At 51.5% G+C, this 24,601-nt stretch overlaps 1 protein-coding gene across 1 annotated transcript in view; it reads left to right on the top strand.

Moving 5' to 3' along the window:
- The window catches only part of LOC144754137 (major histocompatibility complex class I-related protein 1-like), a 392,818-nt gene that overhangs the window by 224,806 nt on the left and 143,411 nt on the right, over window positions 1–24,601 (top strand). The window contains exons 2-3 of the mRNA XM_078641715.1: window positions 2,563–2,832; window positions 4,025–4,297. Of these exons, the coding sequence (XP_078497841.1) occupies window positions 2,563–2,832; window positions 4,025–4,297 (543 nt within the window). The remainder of the gene's footprint in view (window positions 1–2,562; window positions 2,833–4,024; window positions 4,298–24,601) is intronic.

The raw sequence follows: 24,601 nt of genomic DNA, 5'->3' as shown, positions 1-24,601 counted from the left end.
TGCCAGAGTCTGGTTTTCTTGACTCCGCCCTGTGACTCCACCCCCTTTCCCCTATCTCAACTTGACCTCCAGGTGTGGGTTCCAAGAGTATTATTTTACGATGCCAACTCTGTACATTCATCTGTTTCACCTGTAGGCATTGGGTGAAAGGGACAACAGGGCGCACTCTGCCTTTAATCCTTGCAGGGTCGATAAGAGAGTGGTTTACCGAGGGGGCTCTCTATGTACTTGGGGGGTGTTCTTACTCTTCTGTTCTAACAGATTTAGGGGAGTTTGGTCAGAGCTGAGGAGTGTGGCCATGTGATTGGTGGGGATGCGTTAGAGGGGCGTTGTTATGTAAATAGAGATTTTACCGGATCATTACCACCTGGAACCGGATAATAATCAAACTCCCCCCATCTCCCCCCCACCGACACCCATCACTCCCCTTGCTCTTGTTCCACCCCTCAAAGGAAGCTTAGAGACCGGAAAAGGGTGGGGTGAACGCCGCGGCGAGCGGGGGCAGTGTTGTGGGAGGGGTAGTATTAAACACGTGGGGGGCGACCATAATGCGAGGTCTTTGGTCCGTCCCACCAGACTTGCACTCATTTCTACCTCTCCTTGTGAAGTATAACCCCCTCCCCCTGCCCCCACCCCAGCTCTCTTGAGTCAGGGACAAGCCTGATAACCGAGGGGAATGCTGTGGGGGTGTTTTTTTTGCCCCGTTCCCCCAAACCCCTAAGTGAGGTCAGTTCTCTGACCCTTTGTAACCCCCCTCCAAGGCTCGCTCCTCACTCGTGGGCCCCTCCCCGGGGTCCCCCATTGTATGTGGAAGATTAACATGCCCGATAGCCTGGGGGGGGAGGGAGTTCAGTGTTGTGTGGGGGTGCAGAGGGAAGGTATTGCATGTGGGGGGATGGGTGTGCACTTTCTCCCCAGGCTCCTGCTCCCTCCGTTACTTCTCCTCCCTCTCTGGTCTCCTTCCCGGGGTCCCCTACTTCTGCGGTGTGAGTGGCATACACTGTAGACTGTGGTGGTTGCTGGGCCTACAAATAGAAATCGTGGTCTGCATGTTACGCAATGTGCTTTGCCGCAGGCACTGTAACCCTCTGTGCTACTTTGAGTCAAAACTGTGACTGGGAAAAACATAGATCTCTGCAGCAAGTGCATTAACGTACAGAGCTATCGTGCCAGTATTATTAACCATTAAAAGTTGTTGGGGACACACTGATCTCTGCAGCCAGTGCATTAACCTCCAGACTTATCTTGTCAGTATTATTATCCCCTAAAAGTTCCTAGGTGGGCATGCACATCTCTGCAGCAAGTGCATTAACTTCCACAGCTATCTTGCCAGTACCAATATCCTTTAAATGTTGCTGGGCGCCCACAGTTCTTTGCAGAGCTGTCTTGACAGTATTATTATCCCCTAAAAGTTGCTGGTCGGACAGAGATCACTGCAGCAGGTGCCTGAACCTCCAGAGCTATCGTGCCAGTATTATTATCCTTTAAATGTTGCTGGGCGCACACAGTTCTTTGCAGAGCTGTCTTGACAGTATTATTATCCCCTAAAAGTTGCTGGTCAGACATAGATCACTGCAGAAGTGCATTAACTTCCAGAGTTATCTTGACAGTATTATTATTCCCTAAAAGTTTCTTTGCACACAAATCTCTGCAGCAGGTGCCTGAACCGCAGGAGATTATGACTCCGCCCCTCGTGACTCCTCCCCTATTACCGTCACACCTTGCTCCACCTTGCTCCCTAGTTATGGGGCCCCAAGTATTATTTACCGATCTCAGTAAGTCTTGTGCATTCAGCTTCTTCACCTGCAGTCATTTGGTTAAAGGCATTGCAGGGCACACACACCCTTTAACCCTTGCAGGGTCGATAAAAGTGGTTTTCGTAGGATGCTCTCTTGGGGTTTCTTACACTTCCACTGATCAAAGAGATGTGGGGGTGTTGTTAGCTACATCTAAGGCTCCCAGCATCAACATTGAGGGGCGTGGCTATATCGTGGAATGGGCGTGGCTATGTAAACAGAGGCCCGCGGTGTCATCACCATCTCAGACTGTGGAATCCTCCAGAACATCCCCCCCCGTCCCCCCCCGTCCACCAGTGCTGAAGAGGGTGAAAGGGAGGGGTGGCCGCGCGGGGCAGGGTGGTTATGAGAGGTGATCCCCTCCCCCACCCCAGCAGAGAGTTGCTATTTCTTAGATCAGGAACATGAGTGACAGAGTGGGGGGGTGAGTGGGGGGGGGATGGGGTGCCCGGGAATATGTATTATTGGTGCGGGGCTGACACCCCCCTTCCCTGAGAGCCTCACCTGACCCCCTGTGCCTCTCTCCCCCCCAGGCTCGCACTTTCAGAGGTTTCTACTCCACCCTCTCGGGGCCCCGCCCTGGGGTCGCCCCGTTTATTTGTAAGAGTGACATACACTGTAGAGGGAGGGTGGAGGGGGGGTGGAGGACTGAGGGGTGTCTTTATAATGCATGTGGTGGGTCACTGTTGTGTGGGGTGCGGTTGGAACGTTTTTCATGTGGGGGGCGCTCTCTTCTCTGACCCCCCTGTCTCTCTCTCTCCCCCAGGCTCGCACTCCCTCCGGTACTTCCACTCCTCCCTCTCGGGGCCCCTCCCCGGGGTCCCCCAGTTCTCCATAGTGGGATACGTGGATGACGTCCCCATCGTGGGTTACACCAGTGAGAGTCGCAGGCTGGAGCCCCGGGCCCCCTGGATGGAGAGGATCACTGCCGAGGACCCCCAGTACTGGGAGAGGGAGACGGAGATCCTCAAAGGTTGGGAGCAGGTGTCCAAGGCCAATGTGAGGATCGTGATGGACCGAGTCAACCAGACCGGGGGTGAGTGACAGGGGGGGGCATGGTGGGGGGAGTGTGTCCAGGGAAGCGGGGCAACCGGAAGTGCGTGACACCGGGGGAGGGGGCCTCATTCAGACAGGGGGGGGTGAGGGGCATCTGGGTGTTGAGGGGGGGTTTGGAGGAACAGCCGGGAGGGGGGGCTCCAGTGTGGCTGTGGGTCGAACTTAGCTCGAGGGGGGGGTGGAGACCCAGCCCGAGTGAGCTGTGACAGGTCAGTGTTTTGGGGGGGGGGGGGGAGTGACTGCAGAGGGGGGGGGTCTGACGCAGTCACGCAAAACATTCTGAAGCGCAGAGGCTGAGGGGAGTTTGCGCCTGCAGGGGGGGGGGTAACAAGCCCCCCCAAACTAGGGGCCTCACCCTGCCTCTGTGCTGCCCCCTCCCACGCCCCCCCAGTGCCCCCACAGTCCTCTCCCTCATTACGGGGTTTTATGAGGGTCGATGGTCTCTCTGGGCTTGAACGTGACTGACCCCCTGCCCCCCCTCAGGCCCTCATGACCCCCCCTCTCCACATGCTGCGGTGGTGTTTGCTGAGCTCAGGTGATCGGCTTTGATGGAGGGGGGGGGGAGGATTTTCTTGGGTCCCCCTCATTCTGCCCCCCCTCAGGCCCTCATGACCCCCCCTCTCCACATGCTGCGGTGGTGTTTGCTGAGCTCAGGTGATCGGCTTTGATGGAGGGGGGGGGGAGGATTTTCTTGCGTCCCCCTCATTCTGTCCCCCCCCTCCTCAGGCTCTCACTCCACCTCTGCTCTCCCGGATCGATCATTGCTGCCCCCCCCCAGACAGCGTCTCTCCGCTCCTCTCCTGCAGGTCCCCCCCTCAGCCCCCCACTCTCCCCCCCCCTCAGATCCCACACGTGTCCACTAGGATTCCGGGCGTGAGCTCCGGGTGACGCCCCATGGGGCGGTTCTTGTGTCTCCTCACTGCAGTGGCGGCCCCATCGAAGGGGGGGGGGGGGGGGGCTGGTGATTGCCCCTCGTGCTCTCTACCCTCCCTCAGCTCCTCACTCTCCCCCCCCTCAGGTCTCCCCATGGTCCAGTGAATGTAAGGCTGTGAGCAGGGCGCGAGGGGGGTGCGTGAGAGGGGGGGGGTGTTGTATCTCCCCTCAGCCTCTGCCTGCGGGTGTCAGACCTCTCTCTCTCTCCTCTCCCCCTCTCTCTCTCCCCCCCCCCTCAGGTCTCCACATGTTCCAGCTGATGTTCGGCTGTGAGCTCCGGGACGACGGCTCCGTGGGAGGGTTCCGTCAGGACGCCTTCGATGGACACGACTTCCTCAGCTTCGACAAGGACAGACAGACGTACACGGCGGCCATGGATGCGGCCAGGATCACACAGGACCGATGGAACTCAGACAGGATCTTCATCCAGCGACGGAAGGACTACCTGGAGGGGAGGTGCATCGAGTACCTGAAGAAATACCTGAAGCTCGGGGCGGAGCTTCTGCAGACAGGTGGGTTATGGGTAATTATATAGCTCTTACTGCCCCCACCAGGCACTGACTCCTCTCTGTGCACAGGCACTGGCAGTGCAGAGAGGTGGGTTATGGGTAATTATACAGCACTTACTGCCCCCACTGAAGCCTTGCGTGGACAGAGACTGGCTCCCTGTACTGCAAGAAGACCGGGTTACCCTCAGGGCGAGGTTTGTTTGTTGCCCCTCTGTGATCCGCTCTGCCCCCCTACCCCCCATCTCTCCGACTCCAGTATTTCTGTCCCCCCCCCAGGGATGATACAAGGGGGTCTGGAGCAGTGTTAGACACAGTGGGGGGCTTTGTACCCTGTATGAGGTCCGTGCTCTCCCCCCCCCCCCCAGCCCCCACTCCTTTCTTGGTGGAGGATCTGTTTTTGATGTCACTTGTGCGTATTCTATACAGTGAAGGTGCTTGAAGCGGAGTCTGCACCACCCCCAACTGACTCCACTTAATTTGTATCCGTCCGCCGAGATTCACAGAACTTTTTTATATCTTTTTCTGACTAGTGTTGTTTTTTATATCCTTTGACTTTGTTTTCTGTTCTGCGCTTCCTTCGGCTCTCCCATGTGAGCGCAAGTGTACCCCGACTCTTGAAGCAGCTACCACTGCACACTGCCCCAATCCTACCCCATTCCATTCTACCCGACTCTACCCCACTCCAGTCTACCCCAGCCGATCGAAGTCTACCCCACTCTACCCCATCTAACCCACTCAAACCAATCCACAACCACCCTAATCTACCCCACTCTACCCCACTTCTCTCTACCCTACGCCAATCTACCTTACTCCAATCTACCCCACTCCATCCAATCCACCCCACCCCACTCTACCCCACTTCTCTCACCCCTACCCCAATCTCCCTTACACCAATCTACCCCACTACATCCAATCCACCCCACCCCACTCTACCACACTTCTCTCTACCCTACTCCAATCTACCTTACTCCAATCTGCCCCACTATATTCTACCCGACTCCAATCTACCCCACAGTTCCCAATCTAACCCGCTCCAATCTACCCCACTCCAATCTACCCCACTCCATTCTACCCAACTCTACTCCACTCCAATCTACTCCACTACATTCTACCCAACTCCAATCTACCCCACTACATTCTGCCCAACTCCAATCGACCCCACTCTTCCACAGTCCAATCTACCCCACTCCATCCTACTCCAATCTACCCCACTCTATCCCAGTCCAATCTACCCCACTCTACCCTACTCCAATCTACCCCACTCCAATCTACCCCACTCCTCCCTACTCCAATATACACCTTCCAGTGAACCCATCCCAATCTACCCCACTCTACCCAACTCCACCCTATTCCAATATACACCTTCCAGTGAACCCCATCCCAATCTACCCCACTCTACCCCACTCCACTCTACCCCACTCCAATCTACCCCACCCCACCCTATTCCAATATACACCTTCCAGTGAATCCCACCCCAATCTACCCCACTCTAGCCCAATCCAATCTACCCCACTCCACCCTACTCCAATCTACCCCACTCCAATCTACCCCACTCTACCCCTCTCTAATCTACCCCACTCCATCCTACTCCAATTTCCAACTTTTTAATGAACCCCATCCCAATCTACCCCACTTCTCCCTATTCCAATCTACCCCACTCTACCCTACTCCAATATACACCTTTCAGTGAACCCCACCCCAATCTACCCCACTCCAATCTACCCCACTTCACCATATTCCAATCTACCCCACTCCAGTCTACCTCACTCTACCCTACTCCAATCTACCCCACTCTACCCTACTCCAATATACACCTTCCAGTGAACACCATCCCAATCTTTCCCACTCCAATCTACCCCATCCCAATAGACCCTACTCTATCCCACTCCATTCTACCCAACTCCAATCTACCCCACTCCATTCTACCCAACTTTACCCCACTCCAATCTACCCCACTACATTCTACCCAACTCCAATCTACCCCACTGTACCCAATCTAACCCGCTCCAATCTACTCCACTCCATTCTTACCAACTCTCCTCCACTTCAATCTACCCCACTACATTCTACCCAACTCCAATCTAACTTACTACATTCTGCCCGACTCAAATCTAACCCACTGTACCCAATCTACCCTACTCCATTCTGCCCAACTCCAATCTACCCCACTCCATTCTACCTAACTCTACCCCACTCCAATCTACCCCACTATATTCTACCCGACTCCAATCTACCCCACTGCACCCAATCTAACCCGTTCCAATCTACCCCACTCCAGTCTACCCCAATCTACCCAACTCTACTGCACTTCACTCCACCCCTACCACAATCTATTTGACTCCAATCTACCTCAATCCAGCTTCCCTAATCTATCATACTCAACTCCAAACTACTGTACTCTACGCCGTCCACCCCACGCCACGCAATCTACTTCACTCTACCCCATTCCAGCCCACAACAATCCACCCCAATGTACTACAATACAATCTACCTCAATCTACCCCACTCCACTCTAACCCGCTCCAATCTACCCCACTCCATTCAACCCAAATCTACCCCACTCCTGTCTACGCCACTACATTCTACCCAACTCCAATCTACCCCACTCCATTTTCCCCGACTCCAATCTACCCCACTGTATCCAATCTAACCCGCTCCAATCTACCCCACTCCATTCTACCCAACTCTACCCCACTCCAATCTACCCCACTACATTCTACCCAACTCCAATTTACCCCACTACATTCAACCCAACTCCAATTTAACTTACTACATTCTGCCCGACTCAAATCTACCCCACTGTACCCAATCTAACCCGCTTCAATCTAACCCCATTATCCTTAACTCTACCCCAATCCAATATACCGCACTCCACCCTATTCCAATATACAGTTTCCAGTGAAACCCACCCCAATATACCCCACTCTACCATATTCCAATATACACCTTCCAGTGAACCCCATTCCATTCTACCCAACTCCAATATACCCCACTCCACCCTACTCCAATCTACCCTATTCCAATATACGCCTTCCGGTGAACCCCATCGCAATCTACCCCACTGTACCCTATTCCTTTATACACATTTCAGTGAACCCCACCCCTATCTAACCCACTCTACCCCATTCTAATCTACCCCACCCCACCCTACTCCAATCTACCCCACTCCAATCTACCCCGCTCTACCCTACTCCAATATAGACTTCCGGTGAACCCAACCCCAATCTACCCCACTCCACTCTACCCCACTACAATCTACCCTACTCCACTCTACCCCACTACAATCTACCCTACTCCACTCTACCCCACTACAATCTACCCCACTCCACCCTATTCCAATACACAGCTTCCAGTGAACCCCACCCCAATCTACCCCACTCTACCCCACTCCAATCTACCCCACTCTACCCCACTCCAATCTACCCCACTCCACCCTATTTCAATATACACCTTCCAGTGAACCACATCCCAATCTACCCCACTCTACCCCACTCCAATCTACCCCACTCTACCCCACTCCAATCTACCCCACTCCACCCTATTTCAATATACACCTTCCAGTGAACCACATCCCAATCTACCCCACTCTACTCCACTCTACCCCACTCCAATCGATCCCACTCCACCCTATTCCAATATACACCTTCTGGTGAACCCCATCGCAATCTACCCCACTCCACTCTACCCCACCCCAATCTACCCCACCCCAATCTACCCCATTCTTTTTAAGTTCAAGAAAAATTTATTTAAACATGGTAAAATGAACAGGAAAAATAAATAAAAGAAAAAGGGAAAGGGTGGTAAGAGAAGGGAGAAAGGGAAAATGAAACAATATCATGGGTACATCATAAATGTCTTATACAAGGAAAAATCGTGAGTCAAGTGGTGCATAACATGGGTATAAAATTAGTACAATGTATAGCAAATTACAGAAAGAAGAATATAATTAGTGCATATTTGAACATTAAGAATGAGGGAATGTTAAGGTGATCAAGGAGGTTTGGGGACCTCTTGTTGAGTAGGTGACAAACAATGAGAACGGGTAGCACATCTATTAAGATATAAAACAACAGGGAGCCATAAGGTCTCTCTTTGCGGAGCCAGTTGAGGGGGAAAGACAAAAGTAGTGTCTAGTCTATGGTTATGGCAAACATTGTACCACCAGGCTTGAGAGGAAAGATCAGATGCAGATTTCCAATGAATGGTAATCTGCTGGAAAGCCACAGCCAGTAGCAGATCTACAATTCGCACGTCAAGCTGAGATGAGTCCCAACAAGGTGAGAGGCTACCTAGAAAGAGGTGAGTGTGAGAAAAGGGGATATGAGTATGAAATATGACATTGATTTGAGCCCATACCCGTAACCAAAATTCATGAACAGGTTGGCATAGAAACAACATGTGAAATAAAGTGGCATTGGAAGAGGAGCAGGACCAACAGGTGTCTGGAGTGGAGGGGAATCTTTTATGTGAAGAGAGGGAGTGAGAAGCAATCTGTTGTATATGAAGAACAGAGATTGCGTGAGAGAGGCAGCTCTGGACGACTTGCGTAGTTTAAGCCATAGCCTGTCCCATACAGGTAAGGGCCAGACCTCTCCGAGATCTTGCTCCCATTGCTCCTCCACTCTAGACTTGGGTCTAGGAAGTGTGGCAGATTGAAGGTGTTTGTAAATGGTAGAGGCTCTGGGGATAGTGCGAAGGAGGGAATGTAAATTTGCTGTAGGAGTAGGGATCTGAGTCTTTGTTTGTGTTTGCAGTAATCTTTCATACACCTCCATCACCGCTGCTTTGAGCAGCAAGTATTTGGAAGCAAAGGAGGCGGGCAGTGCATATAGCTGTTTGAGGTTGGGGAAAGACAAGAATGTAGAGTAAGAAAATAGTTGTGAAATCCATAATAAGCCTCTTCGTCTCCAGGATTTCCAATAGAAGGGCTTGGCCTGGATTTGAAGGTAGGTGTTGTGCCAGATGGGGGAGGAGAGAAAGTCTGCAATGGAGCAGGGAGGAGCAGGAGATGAAGCCAGGAGGAGTTTGGTGGTAAATCTGTGAATGGGAGTGGAAACAGAGGAAGGTTTGCGAGAAAAGGAGATGTACTCCGAGAAGGAGAAAGGAGAGAGGAAAAGACGTTCATCCTTAGCCCAGAGGGGACACAAAGTATCGGGATCCTGTAACCAGAAGGTTGCTTGTCTTAACAAAAAAGCCTTTTGATAAGCTGGAAAATTCAGAAAATTGACACCGCCTTCTGAAGCTGGGTTGATTAATCTCTTAAGGGACATCCGTGGCTTTTTGTTGTTCCAGAGGAATGTAGTTAGAATGGAGTTGATGTTCTTGAAGGACTTAGCAGGAATGGGGACAGGAATGTTCGAAATGGTATATAGGATAATCGGGGTCAGCATCATCTTGATTGTATCAAGACGTCCCCACCAAGATAGATAGAGGGGGTGCCACCTAGCAGTGAGGTCTGAGATTTTCTGAATGCATTTACTGAGACAGAGGGAGACCGTGTCCGGGATAGAGGGAGTAAAGTGTAGGCCAAGATATTTAATGTGTGAGGAATTCCATATAAAATTAGAGGCAAGAAAGTCTGGTTTAAAGGTAAATTTGGTGAGGGGTAATATCTCGCATTGTCGTGGTTGAGTTTGTAACCTGAGATCTGAGAATATTCCTGCACCTCTGCCTGAAAGGCTGGAATGGAAGATTCGGGGTTGGAGATAAAGAGCAATATATCATCCGCGTATGCGGCTAGTTTGATATGGGAGTCAGGGAGCTGAAAACCTTGGATATTGGGATTTTGACGTAATCTGGATAGGAAGGGTTCCAAAGCCAAATTAAAAAGAAAGGGTGAGAGGGGACAGCCTTGGCGAACACCTCTCTATTGTTTCCCAGGAATCAGACTCTGATGGGAGGTGGACTTTTGTTAAATTATTGCTTAGAGGCGCTCCAGTCTCTTTCCTCAATGTCTACGCCCCTACCGTTGGTGAACCTCTTTTTTGGTCTGAATTTTCCCGCCACATTACCAGATTCATGGATGACAATTTCATCCTTGCGGGGGACTGCAACCACCCCTTAGACCCTTTCGTTGACCGACATTCCAAAGTTCATTACGTCCCCAATAAACCCCACAAGCTTTTTACCCAAACTATCTCCCAACATAGATTGGTTGACGCATGGCGCATTTGTAATCCTACCCTACAAGAATTCACCTTTTATTCCCCATCTCACCACTCTCAATCCCGGATTGATTATATTTTTCTTACCCACACCCTCACACAAACTCTCACTGCTGCTGAAATTGGTCCGATATTGTTTTCCGATCATGCCCCTGTCCTTGTTACTATTGATGTAATCCCGAAATCTGAGGGCCCCAAGAGATGGCGTTTTAACAACGCCCTTCTCCTAGATCCTACCTTCACCTCCTCGTTTACTACTTTTTTTGACGAATTTTTTCTACTCAATGATACTCCCTCAATCCCGGCGTATACCGTCTGGGACGCTTTCAAAGCATCTACACGCGATTTCATTATCTGTTTTGTTGCTAAGAAACGCAAAGCTGTGCGAACTTCCACCCGAGACATTTTATTAGACATTAAGAGACTGGAGCACGCCTATTTCACTTCTCATTCCCAAGAATCCCTCACTGCTTTGGTGGCTGCCAAAATGCGCTTTAATAAGAAATCTACTGAAGATGCATCATTGTATTTACTGAAATCTAGTGCCAAGTTTTATGGGGGATGAAACAAGACTGGGAAGCTACTCGCTAATTACTTAAAGATCAAACATAATAAATTAAGCATTGAAGCTATCTATGATACTAACTCCAACCTTCAACACAATGACACTGACATCCTCTCTGAATTTTCCCTCTTTTACAAAACCCTATACTCCTCTGAAACTAGACCTACTCCCCATTCACTTACTAACTATTTTTCTACAATACAGAAACCAGCCCATTTTCCTCTCGATTTCTCTAGTTTGGAGTCTAATGTGACTCAGAAGGAATTGCTCACCGCTCTCCAACATCTTAAATTGAACAAGGCCCCGGGACCTGATGGTTTCACTGTCGAATTCTACCTTCATTTTTCTAAACTTCTCATTCCTAAGCTCCACTCCCTTCTCACTTCATTATCGCCAATTCCTCAGGCACCTTCTCAGAAGCGCACATCTGTCTGATACCCAAAGAAGGTAAAGATTCCCGATACTGCAAAAATTATAGACCCATATCACTGGTCAACATTGACTATAAAATCTTCGCCAAATCTCTAGCTACAAGGCTGGATTCCTTGCTTCCTGACCTTTTAGGCGAGGAACAGTCTGGCTTTGTTAAGGGCCGATCTATCACCGACAACACCAGACTACTATTTAACATCCTGATGAAATCCTCGCGTTTAAACTCCTCGCTCGCTGCGATAGCCCTAGATGCAGAAAAGGCGTTCGATAGGGTGGAATGGCCTTACCTTTTTCACACACTTCAATGGTTTGGTTTTGGTCCCCATTTTATCTCCTTGATCTCCCTTTTATACTCCCATCCACGTGCTGCAGTCTATGCCAATGGTCAAATATCTCCCTTCTTCGATCTAGGCAATCTACCCCATTCTACCCCACTCCAAACTACCCCACTCTATCCCACTCCAATCTACCCTACTCTACCCCACTCCATTCTACCCCACTGCAACCTACTCCAATCTACCCCACTCTACCCCACTCCAATCTACCCCGCTCTACCCTACTCCAATCTACCCCACTCTACCCCACTCCAATCTACCCCGCTCTACCCTACTCCAATATAGACTTCCAGTGAACCCCACCCCAATCTACCCCACTCCACCCTACTCCAATCTACCCCACTCCACCCTACTCCAATATACAGCTTCCAGTGAAACCCACCCCAATCTACCCCACTCCTATCTACCCCACTCTACCCCACTCCAATCTACCCCATCCCAATCTACCCGACTCCTCCCTACTCCAATCTACCCCACTCTACCCTACTCCAATCTACCCCACTCAATCCTACTCCAATATGCACCTTTCAGTGAACCCCATCCCAATCTACTCCACTCTACCCCACCCCAATCTACCCCACTCTACCCTACTCCAATCTACCCCAGTCCTCCCTACTCAAATCTACCCTACTCAAATCTACCCCACTCCATCCTACTCCAATATACACCTTTCAGCGATACCCATCCCAATCTACTCCACTCTACCCTACTCCAATCTACCCCACTCCATCCTACTCCAATATACACCTTTCAGTGAACCCCGTCCCAATCTACTCCAATCTACCCCACTCTACCCCACTCCAATCTACCCCACTCCAATCTACCCCACTCCTCCCTATTCCAATCTATCCAACGCAATCTACCCCACTCCTATCTACCCCACTCTACCCCACTCCAATCTACCCCACTCCACCCTACTCCAATCTACCCCACTCTACCCTACTCCAACCTACCGCACTCCATCCTACTTCAATATACACCTTTCAGTGAACCCCATCCCAATCTACTCCACTCTACCCCACCCCAATCTACCCTACTCCTCCCTATTCCAATCTACCCCTCTCCAATCTACCGCACACCACCCCACTCTACCCCACTCCAATCTAACCCACTCTACCCTACTCCAATCAACCCCACTCGAATCTACCCCACTCCACCCTACTCCAATCTAACCCACTCCAATCTACCCCACTCTACCCCACTCCAATCTACCCCGCTCTACCCTACTCCAATATAGAGTTCCAGTGAACCCCACCCCAATTTTCCCCACTCCACCCTACTCCAATATACACCTTCCAGTGAAATCCAACCCAATCTACCCCACTCTACTCAACTCCACCCTATTCCAATATACACCTTCCAGCGAACCCCATCCCAATCTACCCCACTCTGCCCTACTCCAATCTACCACACTCCACCCTACTCCAATCTACCCCACTCTAACTATTCCAATATACACCTTCCGGTGAACCCAATCGCAATCTACCCCACTCTACCCCACTCCAGTCTACCCCACTCCACCCTACTCCAATCTACCCCACCCCAATCTACCCATCCCACTCCACCCTATTCCAATATACACCTTCCAATAAACCCCACCCCAATCTACCCCACTCTACCCTACTCCAATTTACCTCACTCCACCCTACTCCAATCTACCCCACTCTACCCCACCCCAATCTACCCCACTCCAATTGACCCCATTCCAATCTTCCCCACTCCACCCTATTCCAATATACACCTTCCATTCAACCCCACCCCAATCTACCCCACTCTACCCCACTCCAATCTACCCCACTCTACCATACTCCAATCTACCCCACTCTACCCACCCCACTCCACCATATTTCAGTATGCACCTTCCAGTGAACCCCACCCCACTCTACCCCACTCCAATCTACCCCAATCCAATCTACCCCACTCCAATCTACCCCACTCCACCCTATTCCAATATACACCTTCCAGTGAACCCCACCCCAATCTACTCCACTCTACCCCACTCCTATCTACCCCACTCCACCCTATTCCAATATACACCTTCCAGTGAACCCCACCCCAATCTACTCCACTCTACCCCACTCCAATCTACACCTTTCAGTGAACCCCATCCCAATCTACCCCACTCCACTCTACCCCTCTCTACCCCACTCCACTCAACCCACTCTACCCCACTCCAATCTCCCCCACTCTACCCCACTCCACCCCACTCCAATCTACACCTTCCAGTTAACCCCATCCCAATCTACTCCAATCCACCCTACCCCACTCTACCCCCCACTCCAATCTACCCCACTCCAATCTCCCACATTCTACCCCACTCCAATATACACCTTCCAGTGAACCCCATCCCAATCTACCCCACTCCACCCTAACCCACTCCACCCTACTCCAATCTACCCCACCCCAATCTACCCCACTCCAATCTATCCCACTCCACCCTACCCCACTGTACCCCACTCTACCCCCTACTCCAATCTACCGCACTCCAATCTACCCCACTCCACCCTACTCCACTCTACCCCCCACTCCAATCTTCCCCACTCCAATATACACCTTCCAGTAAACCCCACCCCAGTCTACCCCACTCTACCCATCTCAATCTACCCCACTCCACCCTACTCCAATCTACCCCACTCCAATCTACCCCACTCTACCTCACTCCAATCGACCCCACTCCAATCTACCCCACTCTATCCCACTCCAATCTACCCCACTCAAACTACTCCAATCTACCCCACTCTACCCCACTCCAATCTACCCCACTCTACCCTACTCCAATATAGACTTCCAGTGAACCCCACCCCACCCCAATCTACCCCACTCCAATCAACCCCACTGTACCTCACTCCAATCTACCCCACTCCAATCTACTCCACTCTACCCTATTCCAATATATACCTTCCAGTGAAACCCACCCCAATCTACCCCACTCCAATCTACCCCACTCTACCCGACTCCAATCTACCCCACTCTACCCCACTCCAATCTACCCCACTCCAATCTACCCCACTCCTCCCTACTCCAATCTACCCCTCTTGAATCTACCCCTCTCCATCCTACTCCAATATACACCTTTCAGTGAACCCCATCCCAATCTACCCCACTCTACCCCACTCCAATCTACACCTTTCAGTGAACCCCATCCCAATCTACCCCACTCTACCCCATTCTACTCTACCCCACTCCACTCTACCCCACTCCAATTTACCCCACTCCAATCTACCCCACTCCACCCTACTCCAATATACACCTTCCAGTGAACCCCATCCCAATCTACCCTATTCCACCCTACCCCACTTTACCCCCACTCCACTCTACCCCACTTCAATATGCACCTTCCAGTGAACCCCATCCCAATCTAGCCCACTCCACCCTACCCCACTCTACACCACTCTACCCCACTCCAATCTACCCCACTCCAATATACATCTTCCAGTGAACCCCATCCCAATCTACCCCACTCCACCTTACCCCACTCCAATCTACCCCACTCTACCCCCACTCCAATCTACCCCACTCCAATCTACCCCACTGCACCCTACCCCACTGTACCCCACTCTACCCCGCACTCCAATCTACCCCACTCCACCCTACCCCACTCTACCCCACTCTACGCCCTACTCCAATCATCCCCACTCCAATCTACCCCACTCCAATCTACCCAACTCTACTCCACTTCAATCTACCCCACCCAATCTACCCAACTCTACCCCACTCAATCTACCCCACTCCACCCTACTCCAATCTACCCCACTCCAATCTACCCAACTCTACCCCACTCCACCCTACTCCAATCTACCCCACTCCAATCTACCCCACTCCAATCTACCCCACTCAACCTACTCCAATCCACCCCACTCCAATCTACCCCACTCTACCCCACTCCAATCTACCCCACTCTACCCTACTCCAATATAGACTTCCAGTGAACCCCACCCCAATCTACCTCACTCCAATCTACCCCACTGTACCTCAATCCAATCTACTCCACCCTACCCTATTCCAATATATACCTTCCAGTGAAACCCACCCCAATCTACCCCACTCCTATCTACCCCACTCTATCCCACTCCAATCTGCCCCACTCTACCAGACTTCAATCTACCCCACTCCTCCCTACTCCAATCTACCCCTCTCGAATCTACCCCTCTCCATCCTACTCCAATATACACCTTTCAGTGAACCCCATCCCAATCTACCCCACACTACCCCACTCCAATCTACCTCACTCCTCCCTATTCCAATCTACCCCACTCCAGTCTACCCCACTCTACCCTACTCCAATCTACCCCACTCCCTCCTACTCCAATATACCCCTCCCTAATCTACCCCACTCCACCCTATTCAAATATACACCTTCCAGTGAACCCCACCCCAATCTCCCCTACTCTCCCCATCCCAATCTACCCCACTCTACCCCACTCCAATCTACACCTTTCAGTGAACCCCATCCCAATCTACCCCACTCTACTCTACCCCACTTAACTCTACCCCACTCCAATTTACCCCACTCTACCCCACTCCAATCTACCCTACTCCACCCTACTCCACTCTACCCCCACTCCAATCTACCCCACTCTACCCCACTCCAATATGCACCTTCCAGTGAACCCCATCCCAATCTACCCCACTCTACCCCACTCCAATATGCACCTTCCAGTGAACCCCCTCCCAATCTACCCCACTCCACCCTACCCCACTCCAATCTACCCCACTCTACCCCCCACTCCAATCTACCCCACTCCAATCTACCCCACTGCACCCTACCGCACTGTACCCCACTCTACCCCCACTCCAATCTACCCCACTCCACCCTACCCCACTCTACCCCACTCTACGCCCCACTCCAATCTTCCCCACTCCAATCTACCCCACTCCAATATACACCTTCCAGGAAACCCCACCCCAATCTACCCCACTCTACTCCACTTCTGTAGGAGAGTAGGGTCTGCTATCCTATGGTCACCCCAAATTTTTGCTTTTTGCTTCACTGGTTTTCGACTACTGAGGCTGTGGGCCTGCTGATCAGACCCCCAGCCTGCTGTTCTCTCACTAAATTACTGACACATGTGCTATAGGCACATACCACAATTGGAGATGGACTCCTTGTCAGCCCCTGTATGATGCACTATAGGTGCCCAGGGCATAGGGGCCACCAAGGCCTACCAGGGGCTGCAGCATATCTTTTGCCACCCCTGGCTGGTTCTTAAATTGACACAACTGGCTGATCACTCAGCTGGGGTAAGGTGGTGTAATCACCCCTTGCTTAGATATAGTATACCTATATCTAAACCTATATCTGGACACATGTAAACCTGTGAGCCACTCCTATGAAAGGCCTCATCAATCCTGGAGGCAGAGTGCGTGGTTTTATGTGAGATGGAGCTCTAGCATGAGCTGAGCCTGTCTGCAGCTGTCGGGAACAACTCCCTAAGCTGTTTCAGGATAATGCCATACCATATACTCTTAAGTGCCTTATAATCCTCGCGGTTAAATAGCAACTTTGGTTTGGCTTTATCAAAACATGTCGTGTAAGGTGTCATACGATTTGGAATACTATCCCCTCGCCAGTTCTGGCGACGGGGATAGCATTCCACCCCTCTAGAGGGGTAGGACATGTTGCTTTACTTAAATGCGGTTAATTTCTCCAAAGACCTTAGATCCACAAAATGGATGCCTCTGCCACAGACAAATGTCTGGACCCCTGCAGTTGACCGAAACTCAGCCAAATGGGGCCTGGACAAAGGGTTTCCTGTCACAGGAGGGTGTCACCGCCCTCCAGACAGGAGATAGTGGATTGTAGCAGGGAGGTTTGAAAGAAACCAGACACTGCTTGGGGCGCACAAGGCTGCCCCTTGCATAATCCGGCCAAACCGGTTCTGGGGCACTCCAGCCCTCGTGCCAGGGCGGCCTGGATCAAAGGAAGGGGGTGTATCCACCCACTTCCTGGGTCCCACCCATAGGGGGGGACCTAGCAGGTAATCACGCCCCCCAGATTCGAATAAGAGTGGGAGCAGTGCCAATGCACATCAGATTTCCTGGAAGAAACATTAGAAACGAAACTCTGGACCCTTGGACCTCCATCTCAACGTGGAAGCCCGAAGAATCTCCCTTGTGGTCAAGGAGTGACCACCCTGCAGCAGCAGGCACCATCCAGCCCTCGACGTCTACTTAGTTGCAGTTCCCGCCGGAACTCGAGCGACTGAGATCGACGAGATCAAGCTTGCCTGCCTTCCAACAGCCCGATCCACAGTCCCTGCAGAGCTGAGACCCGTGGAGGCGACCGGAAGCGTGGGGCACGCCATCTTGAATTGACCACGAGACGCTGACCGTGCAGCCCACGAGTGACCCTCGAAGCTGTGCACCGGGGTTTGAGAAGCCCCCATCCTGAGCTACTCTTGAGCCGAAGTTCAGCCCTCCACACTCGACGAGTGCTGCGTGGGGCCCTTCTGCTCCATTTGGCTCAACGCGTTGGCCCGGTCACTTGCCAGCCGGCTAGTGGTCCCTGTGCCGACGAAACTACGAAGAAGACTCGTGAATCTGGTTGCTCCAGATCCACACCAGCTCCCCTGAAAAGGAGCCCCCACTCTGACCTTCCTGGTTCGAGTGAGAAGCAATCTCCCGGTTCCGCGTGGATTGCTATTGCCAAGTGTTGTTTGCTCCAAACTTGAAGCCGACAGCGCCGACGGTGAGAGCCTGCGTGGGACAGATCGTGACCTGCTCCTGGACGTCGCAGATGCCCCAGAGCCCACGTGACAGCGGAGAGAAGCTCCTCGACGACCACCTGATTGCGCCCGACATTGCCTGGTTCCGTCCTGGTTCCACCCTGGTCACTGCTGAGTGACCCAGACTCTGTCCCCTCTGCTTTCAGGTACCCTTCAACTTGAGTCCACCCTTGGACTCCACCGGACACTTCATCTTCAACCCGCCTGCAGCCCTTTCAGCTTCAAGCACCAAGAGCCTGCGTGTCAAAACCCGACGCCACTTCGACCCTGTGCACCCACTTCCTGTGGGTGAGGTAACTTTGCTCCGCCGGTGTTCCCACACTAGTGCACATCTCTAGGGTCTGTGTCTTAAGTTTTGTTCCTCTAGGTTCAGCGGAAGTGTCCTTAAACTCTAACTTTACACTTTTTACGCACCATTGGTTAACATTGGTGCATGCGTGCGCTTTCCGCACAACTCCCGAATCCCGAGGGCCATTCCCGACTTCAGCATTGCTTGTCCTGACTGCTCCCAGCGATTCCCTAGGCCCTAGGCCTAACCACTGCTCGAGTGGCATCTCTTATACCACTTGTTTAGTATATGGTTTGAGTGGCCCCCTGCCCTCATCCATAATTGTGCAACTTGTATGTTTAAACAGTGCTTTTGATTTAACGCTTGTGCCCCTTTATTCATAAAGAATACTGGGGATTGTCTTTAGTAATAAATACATATATTTTTATAATATATATGTGAGAAGTTGGCCTGGTAGGGGATGTTTCCAATTCTGGAACCACCTACTACCTGACCAAACAATCCCTTATGGTGTCTGGTTGTAAGTCAACCTTATTAGACAAGCTATCCTAGGGGTAGCATGGACTAAGCAGCCTAAAGGCTTAACTTAAGAGGTCGTGTTAAGCGAGCTGTTTTACCACATACAATCCTGTAATACCAAATGAAAGGACACCACACAAGTATATATTATAAAAATATATATGTTTATTACTAAAAACAATCCCCAGTATTCTTTATGAATAAAGGGGCACAAGCGTTAAATCAAAAGCACTGTTTAAACATACAAGTTGCACAATTATGGATGAGGGCGGGTGGCCACTCAAACCATATACTAAACAAGTGGTATAAGAGAGGCCACTCGAACAGTGGTTAGGCCTAGGGCCTAGGGAATCGCTGGGAGCAGTCAGGACAAGCAATGCTGAAGTCGGGAATGGCCCTCGGGATTCGGGAGATGTGAGGAAAGCGCACGCATGCACCAATGTTAACCAATGGTGCGTAAAAGTCATAGAGTTAAAGTTTAAGGACACTTCCGCTGAACCTAGAGGAACAAAACTTAACACACAGACCCTAGAGATGTGCACCAGTGTGGGAACACTGGCGGAGCAAAGTTACCTCACCCACAGGAAGTGGGTGCACAGGGTCGAAGTGGCGTCGGGTTTTGACACGCAGGCTCTTGGTGCTTGAAGCTGAAAGGGCTGCAGGCGGGTTAAAGATGAAGTGTCCGGTGGAGTCCAAGGGTGGACTCAAGTTGTAGAGTACCTGAAAGCAGAGGGGACAGAGTCTGGGTCACTCAGCAGTGACCAGGGTGGAACCAGGACGGAACCAGGCAATGTCGGGCGCAATCAGGTGGTCGTCGAGGAGCTTCTCTCCGCTGTCACGTGGGCTCTGGGGCATCTGCGACGTCCAGGAGCAAGTCACGATCTGTCCCACGCAGGCTCTCACCGTCGGTGTAGTCGGCTTCAAGTTTGGAGCAAACAAGCCTTGGCAAGAGCAATCCACGCGGGATCGGGAGATTGCTTCTCACCCGGACCAGGAAGGTCAGAGTCGGGGCTCCTTTTCAGGGGAGCTGGTGTGGATCTGGAGCAACCAGATTCACGAGTCTTCTTAGTTAGTTCGTCGGCACAGGGACCACTAGCCAGCTGGCAAGTGACCGGGCCAACGCGTTGAGCCAAATAGAGCCAAAGGGCCCCACGCAGCACTCGTCGAGTGTGGAGGGCTGAACTTCGGCTCAGGAGCAGCTCAGGGTGGGGGCTTCTCAAACCCCGGTGCACAGCTTCGAGGGTCACTCGTGGGCTGCACGGTCAGCGTCTCGTGGTCAATTCAAGATGGCGTGCCCCACGCTTCCGGTCGCCTCCACGGGTCTCAGCTTTGCAGGGACTGTGGATCGGGCTGTTGGAAGGCAGGCAGGCTTGATCTCGTCGATCTCAGTCGCTCGAGCTCCGACGGGAGCTGCAACTAAGTAGACGTCGAGGGCTGGATGGTGCCTGCTGCTGCAGGGTGGTCACTCCTTGACCACAAGGGAGATTCTTCGGGCTTCCACGTTGAGATGGAGGGCGAAGGGTCCAGAATTTCGTTTCAAATGTTTCTTCCAGGAAATCTGAAGTGCATTGGCACTGCTCCCACTCTTATTCCAATCTGGGGGGCGTGATTACCTGCTAGGTCCCCCCCTATGGGTGGGACCCAGGAAGGGGGTGGATACACCCCTTTCCTTTGATCCAGGCCGCCCTGGCACGAGGGCTGGAGTGCCCCAGAACCGGTTTGGCCGGATTATGCAAGGGGCAGCCTTGTGCGCCCCAGGCAGTGTCTGGTTTCTTTCAAACCTCCCTGCTACAATCCACTATCTCCTGTCTGGAGGGTGGTGACACCCTCCTGTGACAGGAAACCCTTTGTCCAGGCCCCATCTGCTGAGTTTCGGTCAACTGCAGGGGTCCAGACATTTGTCTGTGGCAGAGGCATCCATTTTGTGGATCTTAAGGTCTTTGGAGAAATTAACCGCATTTAGTAAAGGAACATGTCTTACCCCACTAGAGGGGTGGAATGCTATCCCCGTCGCCAGAACTGGCGAGGGGATAGTATTCCAAATCGTATGACACCTTACACGACATGTTTTGATAAAGCCAAACCAAAGTTGCTATATAACCGCTAGGATTATAAGGCACTTAATAGTATATGGTATGGCATTATCCTGAAACAGCTTAGGGAGTTGTTCCCGTCAGCTGCAGACAGGCTCAGCTCATGCTAGAGCTCCATCTCACATGAAACCACGCACTCTGCCTCCAGGATTGATGAGGCCTTCCATAGGAGTGGCTCACAGGTTAATATGTGTCCAGATATAGGTTTAGATATAGGTATACTATATCTAAGCAAGGGGTGATTACACCACCTTACCCCAGCTGAGTGATCAGCCAGTTGTGTCAATTTAAGAACCAGCCAGGGGTGGCAAAAGATATGCTGCAGCCCCTGGTAGGCCTTGGTGGCCCCTATGCCCTGGGCACCTATAGTGCATTATACAGGGGCTGACAAGGAGTCCATTTCCAATTGGTATGTGCCTATAGCACATGTATCATTAATTTAGTTAGAGAACAGCAGGCTGGGGGTCTGATCAGCAGGCCCACAGCCTCAGTAGTCGAAAACCAGTGAAGCAAAAAGCAAAAATTTGGGGTGACCATAGGATAGCAGACCCTACTCTCCTACACAACCCCCCCCCCCAAACGCAGGGACATTAAACTAACCTTGACCAGATAAGTCTTCATGTTCTAAGTGGAAGTACCTGGAGAGACCATCTGCATTACCATGGTCAGTCCCTGGGCGGTGCTCCACTGTAAAGTCCATCCCCTGTAGGGAAATGGACCACCTGAGCAGTTTGGGATTTTCACCCTTCATCTGATTAAGCCATAAGAGGGGCTTATGGTCTGTCTGCACCAGGAAGTGAGTTCCAAACAAGTAGGACCTCAACTTCTTTAATGCCCAAACCACAGCAAAGGCCTCCCTCTCAATGGCTGACCAACGTTTCTCTCTGGGAGTCAGCCTCCTGCTAATGAAAGCAATAGGCTGGTCTTGACCATCTTGATTAAGTTGTGAGAGCACAGCTCCCACCCCCAACTCAGAAGCATCTGTCTGCACAATGAACTGTTTGGAGTAGTCAGGACTCTTCAGGATAGTTGCAGAGCACATGGCCTTCTTCAGGTCATCAAATGCCTTTTGACAGCTAACTGTCCACTGAACCTTTTTTGGCATCTTCTTGGATGTCAAGTCATTTAATGGTGTCACTATAGACCCATAGTTTTTCACAAACTTTCTGTAATACCCAGTCAGGCCCAAGAAGGCTCTGACTTGTGTCTGGGTAACTGGAGGAGCCCAGTCCTGTATGGCCTGGATTTTGCTCTCCAGTGGCTGAACCTGGCCTCCACCTACTAGGTGGCCCAGGTATACAACCTTACTCTGCCCTATCTGGCACTTAGTGGCCTTGATAGTTAGGCCTGCCTTTTGCAGGGCCTCCAAAACTTTTTTCAGGTGGATCAGGTGATCCTCCCAGGTGGAGCTGAAGACAGCAATATCATCTAGATATGCTGCACACAAGTCATCCAACCCAGTAAGGACTTGGTTCACCAACCTTTGAAAAGTGGCAGGTGCATTCTTCAAACCAAAGGGCATTACCACAAACTGATAATGTCCACTAGGGGTAGAGAATGCTGTTTTGGCTTTTGACTCCTCAGCTAATCTGATTTGCCAGTAGCCAGCTGTCAGATCAAAGGTGCTCAGAAACTTGGCAGAAGCCAATCTGTCAATGAGCTCATCTGCTCTTGGAATGGGGTGAGCATCTGTCCTAGTGACAGCATTGAGACCCCTGTAGTCCACGCAAAACCTCATTTCTCTCTTTCCATCTTGGGTATGAGGTTTTGGCACAAGGACTACTGGGCTGGCCCATGGGCTCTCTGATGGCTCAATCACTCCAAGCTCTAACATCTTTTGCACCTCAGCCTTGATGCAATCCCTGACATGGTCAGGTTGCCTGTAGATCTTATTCTTGACAGGCAGACTGTCACCAGTGTCCACTACGTGGGTACACCAGTCAGTCTGGCTGGGTGTGAGTGAAAACAAATGCCTGTGGGCCTGCAAAACTTGTCTGCAGTCCCTCTGTTGCTGGTCAGTGAGGCTGCCTGCCAAGGCTACTCCATCAACTGAACCATCATCAGGGTTCTGAGAAAGCAGGTCTGGGAGAGGGTCACTCTCTTCCTCCTGTTCCCCATCTGTGGCCATGAGCAAGCTCATGTCCTCCCTGTCCACAAATGCTTTCAAGCGATTCACATGGATTACCCTGTGAGGGCTCCTGGGTGTTCCAAAGTCCACCAAGTAGGTGACTTCTCCCTTCTTTTCAATGATAGGATAGGGTCCACTCCATTTGTCCTGGAGTGCTGCTGGAGCCACTGGCTCCAGTACCCACACCTTCTGTCCTGGTTGGAACTCTACCAGTACAGCCTTTTGGTCATGCCAAGCTTTCTGCAATTCTTGGCTGGCCTCCAGGTTTTTGGATGCTCTTTCCATGTATTCAGCCATCCTGGAGCGGAGACCAAGTACATAGTCCACTATGTCTAGTTTGGGCTTTTTGAGAGGTAACTCCCATCCTTCCTTCACCAAACACAATGGACCTCTCACAGGGTGGCCAAACAAAAGTTCAAAAGGGCTGTAGCCAACCCCCTTCTGTGGGACCTCTCTGTAAGCAAAGAGCAGGCAGGGTAAAAGAATGTCCCATTTCCGCCTGAGCTTCTCTGGTAATCCCTTTATCATGCCTTTAAGGGTCTTGTTAAATCTCTCCACAAGCCCATTGCATTGTGGATGATATGGGGTGGTAAACTTATAGTTTACTCCACATTCCTTCCACATTGCTTTCAGATAGCTGGATATAAAATTGGTGCCCCTATCTGATAACACCTCCTTTGGGAAGCCCACTCTTGAGAAAACTGCAATGAGGGCTTTTGCCACCACAGGTGCTGTGGTGGTCCTCAGGGGAATAGCCTCTGGATACCTGGTGGCATGATCCACTACCACCAGTATGAATCTGTTCCCAGATGCTGTTTGGGGGTCCATTGGACCCACAATATCAATTCCAACTCTTTCAAAGGGGACCCCCACCACAGGTAGTGGTATTAGGGGGGCCTTTGTTGTGCCACCTGACGTACCACTGGCTTGGCAAGTGACACAGGAGCGACAAAACTTCTTGACATCCTCTGACATGTGAGGCCAGTGAAAGTGTGAGACAAGCCTGTCCCACGTCTTGTTCTGGCCTAAGTGTCCTGCAAGGGGAATATCATGGGCC

This window comes from Lissotriton helveticus, chromosome 5_1, assembly GCF_964261635.1.
Source record: "Lissotriton helveticus chromosome 5_1, aLisHel1.1, whole genome shotgun sequence".
Taxonomy (NCBI): domain Eukaryota; kingdom Metazoa; phylum Chordata; class Amphibia; order Caudata; family Salamandridae; genus Lissotriton; species Lissotriton helveticus.
The sequence above is the reverse complement of the archived record's forward strand: the minus strand, read 5'-3'. Positions and strand labels throughout refer to the sequence as shown.